Source organism: Sinocyclocheilus rhinocerous, unplaced genomic scaffold (assembly GCF_001515625.1).
Source record: "Sinocyclocheilus rhinocerous isolate Xijiao unplaced genomic scaffold, SAMN03320098_v1.1 scaffold1179, whole genome shotgun sequence".
NCBI classification, from domain to species: domain Eukaryota; kingdom Metazoa; phylum Chordata; class Actinopteri; order Cypriniformes; family Cyprinidae; genus Sinocyclocheilus; species Sinocyclocheilus rhinocerous.
In genome coordinates, this window is record NW_015664997.1 from 665459 (window position 1) to 675472 (window position 10014).

A 10014-nucleotide genomic window follows, 5' to 3' on the forward strand; every position below is an offset into this window, starting at 1 on the left:
TATACAGCATGACGAAAATGTGACTAAATTGACTAAAAAACCTGACTAAAATGCTCATACATTTCATTGAATAAACAAAAACAGGACAAGTTTGTCTAAATATGATAACTAAAATGTACATTTGAGTAAGACTAAGACTAAATAAAAAATGGCTGCCAAAATTAATACTGCTGTACGGTTAATTAATAATAATCTTATTGCTAAAATGTCAAGTTTTCATCGACTAAAAGTAGACTAAAATACTTCAGGTTTTCTTCGACTAAAACTAGACTAAAATACTTTAGATTTTCTTGGACTAAAACTAGACTAAAATGTTGAGACTTTTAGTCGACTAAAACTTAACAAAAACCAAATAGGATAAGGTTGACTAAATATGATAAAAACTAACAAGGACATTTTAGCCTGGGACTAAGACTAAGACTAAAATGAAAATAGCTGACAAAATTAACACTAGTTTTCTCTAATCACAACCTTGAAAGTGTCCTTTTGCCTCTATCCACAGCTCCACTTTGACAGCTGCTGCACCTTGCCTTTTCATGGTTGAACGGAGAGCAGTCTTCTCCTCAGGGTAAATTTTCAAGATCACATTGTCCAGGGTCATCAGCTTGTCAGGTTTAAAAAGGCCTGAGGTCTGGTGCACAACTTCTTGACTTGTTCTTAATGCATCACAAATCACATACCTGCAAAAACTCTTCAGACAACAGATTAATGAACTTACTCATGCCATCCAGTAGCAACATGCTTTATTTTGCATTAAACATTTGTTAATATAAATATTAATAGTTAAAGGGATAGTTCACCCAAAAATGAAAATTCTGTCAATAATTACTCACCCTCATGTCGTTCCAAACCTGTAAGACCTTTGTTTATCTTCGGAACACAAATTAAGATATTTTTGATGAAATCCAAGAGCTTTCTGACCCAGACAGCAATGCAACTGACACGTTCAAGGCCCAGAAAGGTAGTAAGGACATCGTTAAAATAGTCCATGTGACATCAGTGGTTCAATCGTAATTTTATGAAGCTACGAGAATACTTTTTGTGCGCAAAGAAAACACAAATAATGACTTTATTCAACAATTTCTTCTCTTCCGTGTCAGTCTTCGCCACGCATTCACGAGAGTACCACAATGCATGCGTGTGGTGCTGCTGACGCAAGAGCCGGCATTCTGACATAGAAACCGGATGCGCTTCGCCTTGTTTACAAGCAGAAGAAGATGCATGCTGTACATAAAACAGTCTTCGTAAACATGTCTGAAGATTTTGACAAAGAGGATGACTTGCAATTTTTTTGCCCAGCATAACTTATTCGAACCAGAATATACAGAATGCCGGCTCCTGCATCAGCACCACCACACAAATGCGTTGTGGTACTCTCCACAACATAGACTGACACTGAAGAGAAGACATTTTTTAATAAAGTTGTTATTTTTGTTTACTTTGTGCACAAAAAGTATTCTCGTAGATTCATAAAATTACACTTGAACCACATGGACTATTTTAATGATGTCCTTAATACCTTTCTGGGCCTTGAATGTGTCAGTTGCGTTGCTGTCTATGCAGGGCCAGAAAGCTCTCATATTTCATCAAAAATATCTTAATTTGTGTTCCTAAGATTATCAAAGGTCTTACATGAGGGTGAGTAATTAATGACATAATTTTCATTTTTGGGTGAACTATCCCATTAATAATAATAATAATTGGTGCACCCCATGGAGTGCCAATGTGGTCCCTGTTGGGTTCGTGGACCACCTGTTGAAGCTCTTATTTGAAATGAGTCAGCCATACAACATTTGGTAGATGGAATCTTTTAGACTAAGTGGTGACAACGGATCAGGCGAGAGTTAAACATCTCCATCTTGTTGATAAAATAGTGTAGTTGTACTTTCTATTTTAGGGTGCAAGTACTTGCCTTCCTTAGATCTGTATGTGGTGTTGTGTTTCAGGATGGTAATTAAACAAGATATGTTCTATATAAAGGCATTCACTGTCAGTGACTTTAGTCAGAGTTAGAAGACATGCCACTAAACAGAGCAAAACTGTAACAAAATATTTTCTTCCATCTCATTTGGAGTATTGGAGTATTGTACAGGTAGAGGTAGATAGAGGACATTTTCTCATTCCCTGATAAAAAAAAAAAAAATCAAAATTTTACCTTCAAATGTAACATCATTTTCGTTAAATAACCACATGCAAGGCAGAGGTAATGCTTCTGAAAGTGGCTGAAGCTATAGTATTTTCCCTCTCTGCTTTTTACTGTAGACCAGACCATGATTCAGCTATCAATAGCCATATCCATCACAGCTGATCATGTGACCGAGCAAACACTCTCTGATCCCTACTTGGTGCTGGAACATGAGATGAGATGGGAGACAACACCCACATACCTCCATCAGACAGAGGATGGACCCGTCAGACATTAATAATACTCTTTCACATGAATGATATTAGGCCTATAACTGCTTTACACATCAGTATCAGTATTTACTAACATTCTCTTAATGACCATATGAAAATAAAGTAAATTTGAATGCATTTTTTTACGCTTGAAAAACAAATATTGAATATAGTAAATTAATTTGTTTAAAAAACCAACAAAAAAAAAAACATTGAAACATGTGTCAGTGTTGTGGACTTGTGTTTCCTTGTTTTACCCGTCTTAGTTCCTGTTTTCCTTTTTTGGTCATGTTTCCTGTTTCTGTCCTCATTGTGTTAATTTGTATCCAGCCGTGTCTGATTAATTATCTCATTTGCCCCTAGCATTTAAACCCTGTGTTTCCCTGAGTCTGTGTCGGCTGTTATGTCATTCCTGAGTTCATGTGTTGATAAACCTTTGTTTGTTGGAATAAAATCTAAATCGAAGAATTCTCCTGCGTCTCCTCGTTCCTCCCAGAGTGATCGTGACAGAACAGCCGACCGTGACAGTAAGTGGCGCCCCTTCTACCTGTGTTTGTTTTTCGTTTTTTTGAAAAGTGTTTTGTTTTTTTTCCCGTTCGTTTCTCCCTGCCCAAATGGAGGAACAGGCGATGTTCATCACCGTAGCTCAGCCAAGCCACGACCCTATCATCTACGCGAGGGCGTTCGTGCCGCTCGCCCTAGCCAGCTCCCTCGATGGGGAAACCTTCTTGACTCTGTTCCGGCTCAGGATAACCTACCATCTGTCTATGGAGCTCCCAGACACCACCAACCTCGACTGGAAGGAGGTGGTCATCAGGTGTCTGGAGAGCCCCCGATCCGGAACCCCTCTGCTGGCCGTTCCACAGTCACGCCCTCCTAAAACGCCTTGTTTAAACACGCCCCCTCATGTCTACCTCACTGTTTGGGAAGATTTGCATAACACCGCCCAAATGTTCACGCAAAGAAAGAAGGCGTAACTTTTATTCTCGCTGTAGTATTGTTGCCGCCGCCGCCATGTCGTGGAGACGCTGTATGTTTCGTTGTGAAATGAAACTACTTTGTTTGGCCTTCCAAAAGAGGACACAACTAGAAATCAGTGGTTAAGTTGTATTTACAACACTGTTCCAGAACAGTTCAACCCAAATATTCAGATGTGTGCAGCGCATTTTACGGAGGACTGTTTCCTGAACCTGGGAGAGAACACCAGCTGTGCACAAAGGCTGTTTGTTGGGCAATTCCAACTTTGCAAGGACAGTCTGGCGCTTCTGACTCACAGCCTGTAAGTATGTTTTCATATTAAAATAATTTGCCACTGACGATTCAAATGCGACTTTTGAGCAGTGTAGAGTAGTGCTTGTTGTTTGTCATTTCTCCGATCACAAATGCAGACATGGTTTTATGATACGCTCCGGCCGGACAGGGCATCACAGTAGGGTAAGGGGTGTAACATTTCCGTCACACGCTTGAGGTATTCAGCCAATCACAACGCACTGGATAGCTGGCCAATCACAGCACACCTCGCTTTTTTAGAACGATGAGCTTTGTAAAAATCGACGCGTTTCAGAAAGCATTTCTTCGATCACAAATGCAGACATGGTTTTATGTTTACGCGGTGCTATACGCATTGCAACGCATAAAAAGACATTATAATTCATTATAATCAGTAATTATGTCCCCACTGGATGCAACAAATGCCTCGTTTGTAATGGCTTTTATTGGTTTTGTCTCGTCGCTCCGGGACACGGCATCAAAGTATGGCAAGGGGCGTAACATTTCCGTCACACGCTTGAGGCATCCGGCCAATCACAATAACCTTAAACCGCATAAACGCATTGCATTACACCAAACACACAAAATAATGTTCTTTTTAGCAATGTCATATGATCCTTTTAATTATCAAATACTGAGTAAAATGCTTTCTATATGTTCCCTTTATAACAATATTTTAATGTTTGACTGTAATCATAATGTTAAACCTGATACTTATCTAACCAAAAATATCTAAACCTTGACAAAAAGTAGTCTTTTAGAATGTCGAGATATATATCTAAATGCAAAACCTAAAAAGAAGAAATTATGTCTAAAAAAACAACGGGAATCCAAAAGCCTCGGTATATATCTATATAGGGTGCTAATACAAGAGGTTACGCAACATTACACAAGTTTTTATTTTTTGCCTCCAGATGGCCCAATTCTCACTTCAAAAAATGGATTTTAAATGCCTTCACTCTATTTTAATGTGAAATATTGCATTTATTAAAAAACAGTAAATAGCTAAAGAAAAAAAAAAAATTCTAATGGCGAAATGACTAATTAAAATTGTATAAATATTGCATAGTATCATAAAATTCCCTCAAAATCATAAATGATAATCAAAAAATATTATTGAACAAAAATATTACATTGATTTTCCTGAAGAAAAAACAAAAAAAAGTTACATTTCAAGGCTTCGGTCACTTTTGACCGTGAAGGAGGCAAGTGTGACTCCTAAACGAAGAGGGCCAGAGGGTTAAATAATGTAAATTGTGTCCATTTCATTTTCAATATTTTAACAAATATGACCGAGACGTATTTGAATAATCTTCACCATCATACTGCCATCCCTCAAAATAAATTAATAAAATTAAAAATAAATCTTGTTTGCAGTTGCATTTTTAATATCGGCAATGTGTTAAACATTCTGGTGTAGGCATGCATTTAGGAAATCAGCAAATTATCCCTAAACATTGCATCAAATCTGTTGCATTTACTGCACAATACTGCCACCTGGGTGACAACTCTCCCTTGAGAATTACAAAACATTAACTGAACTCAACACAAGGGACAACAAATGCATTTTATGTATGCTGTTTTACAAATCAAAAACACTTTGGTAGAATGAAAATGATACAAAACTAAGGCATAAAATAAGGCATATGGTGGCACTATATAGCTGCTTTGACACAATCTGTATTGTATAAAGCGCTAGGCTATATAAATAAAGGTGACTTGACTATATTATGTCAGCACTTTTATCTAATGGCAAAAAATATCCTTCATTGTATGCACAGATTAAAAAAATAATAATAATAGGTCCACACTGAAGCTTTGGCATTCACATCACTATAACCTTTAACATGCAGACAAGACATAAGACCAGAACAGGAACTGACCTTCCTAACCAAAGACAGGTCTACTGTCAAAAAAAAAAAAAAAAATCACTTTAAATGCACCAAAGCCATTTGTGAAGATTTTACTAGAGGACTACATGCAAAACACACAAAGGTCTGGTGATCTAAACAGCTCAAGTATTCAGTTTTAACCTTCTTAAAGCGACTAAAGATGTGTATTACCAGTGTCTTGGAATTCATACATGAAACACTGATTCAATGACACTTGTTTATGATGGCGATGTAACGGCAGTCTATAAAAAAAAAAAAAAGGCCAAGCCATGCTGATCTCAGAATTCTAATATCGGTATTTCCAGTGCAAAACATGTTGTACAGTACTTGACCTGCAAAAGCTTAATGGATTATGAAAGCAAATGTCAGTCAAATGCAGTGAAAGCATACAATGAAATTGCATCCCACTGTCTGTAAAATGAATCCCTGTCAGTTGTCTACTTTTATGATTTACATGTAAAAAAAAAAATTCTAACATCTTAGAAAATTAAGATAAAGAGTCTTAATTTTTACATGACATCTTTTTCATAATATACAATGTAAGGCATAAAAAAGTATTCATCCCTAGATTTTTATCTTTTTTGCATTAAAAGGCCATTAAGTCCAGCTTTAAACATGAAATTGCAAGTACTCACCCATATAGATCACTATACATAGGACGAAACACCTGGAGTCTTGCCTCTTAAGGAGTCAGATTACAATATTTGGCATTAAAGCAAAGCAGTCATCACTCTGCTTGCATTTGTTCCCTGATGTCTGAAGGCAGCGTCTCAAACAGCGCGTCTTCTACGACAAGTCCACTGCACTTTAAGATGCGACAATAGCCAAGTTCAGCTGGTAAGAACTCAAAGTGATTACCCTTTAACTCCAAGTGAGTCAATACACCTAGGAAAGAAATCTTTGGTGAGAGGACAGACAGCATGTTTCTGCCAAGCTTCAGAGTCTTCAGCTTCTTACAGAAGAAGAGCTCATCAGGAATATTTTCGATTTTGTTACAACTAACAGAGAAGTACTGAAGGCTTTGGAGAACGCCTATCTCCGGTGGGATAAAACGGATGTCATTGTTGGAAAGATCAAGGTAGCGCAGTTTGTTGCACAGGAACAAGTGTGAAGGTAGGATCTCGATCTTGTTGTGGCTGAAGTAGAGGCGCTCCAAGCTGGTGAGTTTTTTTATGTGTTCTGGTATAAAAGCGATGCCGTTGTGCCAAAGCTTCAGACAGGTCAGCTTACGAAGGTGCTGGAAGCTGACTATCTCTTCAATGGTACGTAGATTGTTCTCTTTCAGATTCAATGTCTGCAGATTAGACAGGCTGAAAATGGCGTGTGGTATGCGCTCAAGGTCACAGTGCACCAACTCAAGTTCTGTAAGATTCACCATCTTTTTCAGGTTGTTTAGCATGACCAGTTTGGTGCCATCATTGCAAATACAGAGGCGTTGTAGATGGCTGGCCACATCCACAATGGATTGAGGGATCTTGGTGAAGTTGCTCTTGAGTGTCAGTGACTTAAGTGCTTTGAGTTCTCGTAGAGAGTCTAGGGTCACATTCTTTGATGCATCAGAACTCAAAGAGCCAATCAGATGGAGTTCTTCCAAGTTTCGCAACACATACATCCACTGTGGAAGTTCACGACCATCATCAAACTTCACTCGCAACACTTTCAAGTTCTCCTTGAGGAAGGCGGTGGCTGCACTGTGGATCTTGAGCGAGCACTGGTAAAGCGAAAGCTCCTGGAGATCCTCTAGTTGGACAATGGCTGCTGGTATAGTAACATTATTAATAATCTCAAGCTTCAAAGACTGCAGCTCTGTCACCTCAAAGATGGTATCTGGGAGACCAGACAGCATGAAGAGTTGAAGTTCTAGCCTGTTATTGCTGTTGGTCTGCAACTTCTGCCGAAGCTTATCAGCTGTCCACTCGTGGTTGAGGTTGAGCTGTTTCAGCTTGTTTTCACTCACCTCTGAGAGAAACACTGCAAATCTCTTGGAATATAGGGGATCATACTGGTCGATCATGTGCAACATGAAAGCAAAGTCATTCTTTACATCTGGGATGTCATCAATTCCGGTCTCTTGCCTGACATATTCAAAAGAGTATTCCTTGAGAGAAATATAGAACAGCCAGTAGGATGTATAAAGGCATATAAGTCCGTAAACTCCAACAAAACACAAATAACAGTAGGAGAGCTTAGAGAACAAGTGGGCCATAGTATGATTGCAACAGAAGTACCGGTAGCCCGTCATGTCCTGCATGTTCTCAGTACAGGTAACATTGAACCTAACCTTTGACACCAGAGCACTGTTGTACGCAATTATAAGGATAAACTTGAGCACTTTTACAACAGTCTGACGGACATACATCATATATAATATATCACCCTCCTCCACATGCAGGCGGAATTTTTTGACCTTCTCAAACAAGGCCTTGGCTTGCTCTCCTTCCTTCTTGTCAAGGACACTTGCTGCTGGCTTGTCAACAACAATCTTTTCAGGAATGGATCTTAAAGACTGAGTCTTTTCCAGGTTGCTCTCGCCAATTGGAGTATCAAGGTTTGACCTACTGGCACTGTTCTTCTTGTTGTCCTTCTCCTCAGGATTCTCCCCAGATACTTCTGACAGTGCCCTCGTAGTCCATTGAGAGTCAAAACACTTGCCCAGGATGGATATAAAGTGCTCAATTTTAGAGCTGGAGCCAGGAAACTTGAACCAGAAATTGCTGCACACCATGAAAATGATGGTATGTATGAGAACCAGGTAAGGGAAGTACTTAGCATACCAATGCAGTGCCTTTTCGTAGCACATTTGGTTTATGTAATTATACTGCTGAATATCCAAGTTCGTCTTCAGTCCTTTCAACTCATGGACAGGCACTATTGATTCATGATTTGTAGGAGGTGGGCACATCAGCTCTGTCTGGTTTGGCGAGAATGTCCTTTGAGGAAGGCATATGATTTTGTCTTGCATCACCTAAAAGGACAGAAAGAGAACGAGAAGAGACAGAAATTTGCATTAAAGTGTGGTAGGGTGGTAGTTAAACCAGCATCTATTCTACCATTCTAACCGATCTACTATCCATTCTAATTATATTAAAGGGGTCATATGATGCGATTTCAAATTTTCCTTTCTCTTTGGAGTGTTACAAGCTCTTGGTGCATAAAGAAGATCTGTAAAGTTGCAAAGACATTCTCGCTGTAGTATTGTTGTTGCCGCCGCCACCGTGTCGTGAAGACGCTGCGTGTTTCGTTGTGAAAACGAAACTACTTTGTTTGGCCTTCCAAAAGAGGACGATATCTGCTTCGTCATGCCTAGAGCTGATTCGTGCTAGTCGCTGAGGAAATACATCAACTCCGTGCTGTGGATCACCGAATCAACTTTCACCGTGGAAAAAGCGGGGTCCAGCCCGGGGTCGTCACATGTGGTTGTCGCAAGCCTGCCGGCCGCCGCTCACTCTAGCCCGCCGTGTGTGACGCTGTGCGTTTCGTTGTGAAAGCGAAACTACTTTGTTTGGCCTTCCAAAAATGGATGACTCACAGACTGTAAGTACGTTTTCATATTTAAAGGATTTGCCACTGATGATTAAAACGCGACTTTTGAGCAGTGTAGAGTAGCGCTTGTTGTTTGTCATTTCTCCGATCACAAATGCAGACATGGTTTTATGTTTACGCGACGCGATGCAACACAATGTGTAAAAAACCAGTATAATTCATTATAATCCGTAATTATGTATCCACTGGATGCAACAAATGCCTCATTTATAATGGGTTTTAATGTTTTTGTCTTGTTGCGCGGGACACGGCATCAGTATGGTAAGGGGCGTAACATTTCCGTCACACGCTTGAGGTATTCGGCCAATCACAACGCACTGGATAGCTGGCCAATAAGAGCACACTTCGCTTTTCAGACCGATGAGCTTTGTAAAAATCGACGCGTTTCAGAAAGGCGGGGCATAGAGGAGAAACAATAATGTACAGTATGTGGAAAATAATGTGTTTTTTTAACCTTAAACCGCATAAACACATTTCATTACATTCATTACACAAAATAATGTTGTTTTTAGCAACATCATATGACCCCTTTAATATTCCCAAGTATGCAAGTTATGCAAGTAAGATATAAAAGAATTAAAAATAAATGCTAATGAACCTCAAATGCAGAGAGCAAATAAATAAACCTCAAGAGTGTAAAAGACCGCAGACAAGGCCATTTTATATACTGTCTGAATTACAATTCCACACCAGTCATAGATTGCCAGGAACAGTGTAACACTATCTGGCAAGGAGCATCTTTTTTGAGATAACTATTTTGGTCCTCTGACATCAGTGTTGTGACTCAGACAGGAAATGAGAAATCATTACACTGGCCATTTGAATTAAAGAGGGAGATGAATTACCTTTGGGTTAGCAGGAAAAGGTGCTCCACGACTACTCAACACACCAGGCAGAAAAAAAAAAAAAAAAC

The 10014-nt window shown here is 39.2% G+C and overlaps 2 protein-coding genes across 2 annotated transcripts in view; both read right to left on the reverse strand.

Moving 5' to 3' along the window:
* The window catches only part of LOC107730703 (volume-regulated anion channel subunit LRRC8D-like), an 11953-nt gene extending 9294 nt beyond the window's left edge, over positions 1-2659 (reverse strand). The window contains exon 1 of the mRNA XM_016541584.1: positions 2655-2659. The gene's annotated coding sequence lies outside the window, so the exon portion shown is untranslated. The remainder of the gene's footprint in view (positions 1-2654) is intronic.
* A 3578-nt stretch (positions 2660-6237) lies between these two features.
* The window catches only part of LOC107730691 (volume-regulated anion channel subunit LRRC8C-like), an 11643-nt gene continuing 7866 nt past the window's right edge, over positions 6238-10014 (reverse strand). The window contains exon 3 of the mRNA XM_016541566.1: positions 6238-8523. Coding sequence (XP_016397052.1) covers positions 6286-8523 — 2238 coding nt within the window. The 3' untranslated portion in view covers positions 6238-6285. The remainder of the gene's footprint in view (positions 8524-10014) is intronic.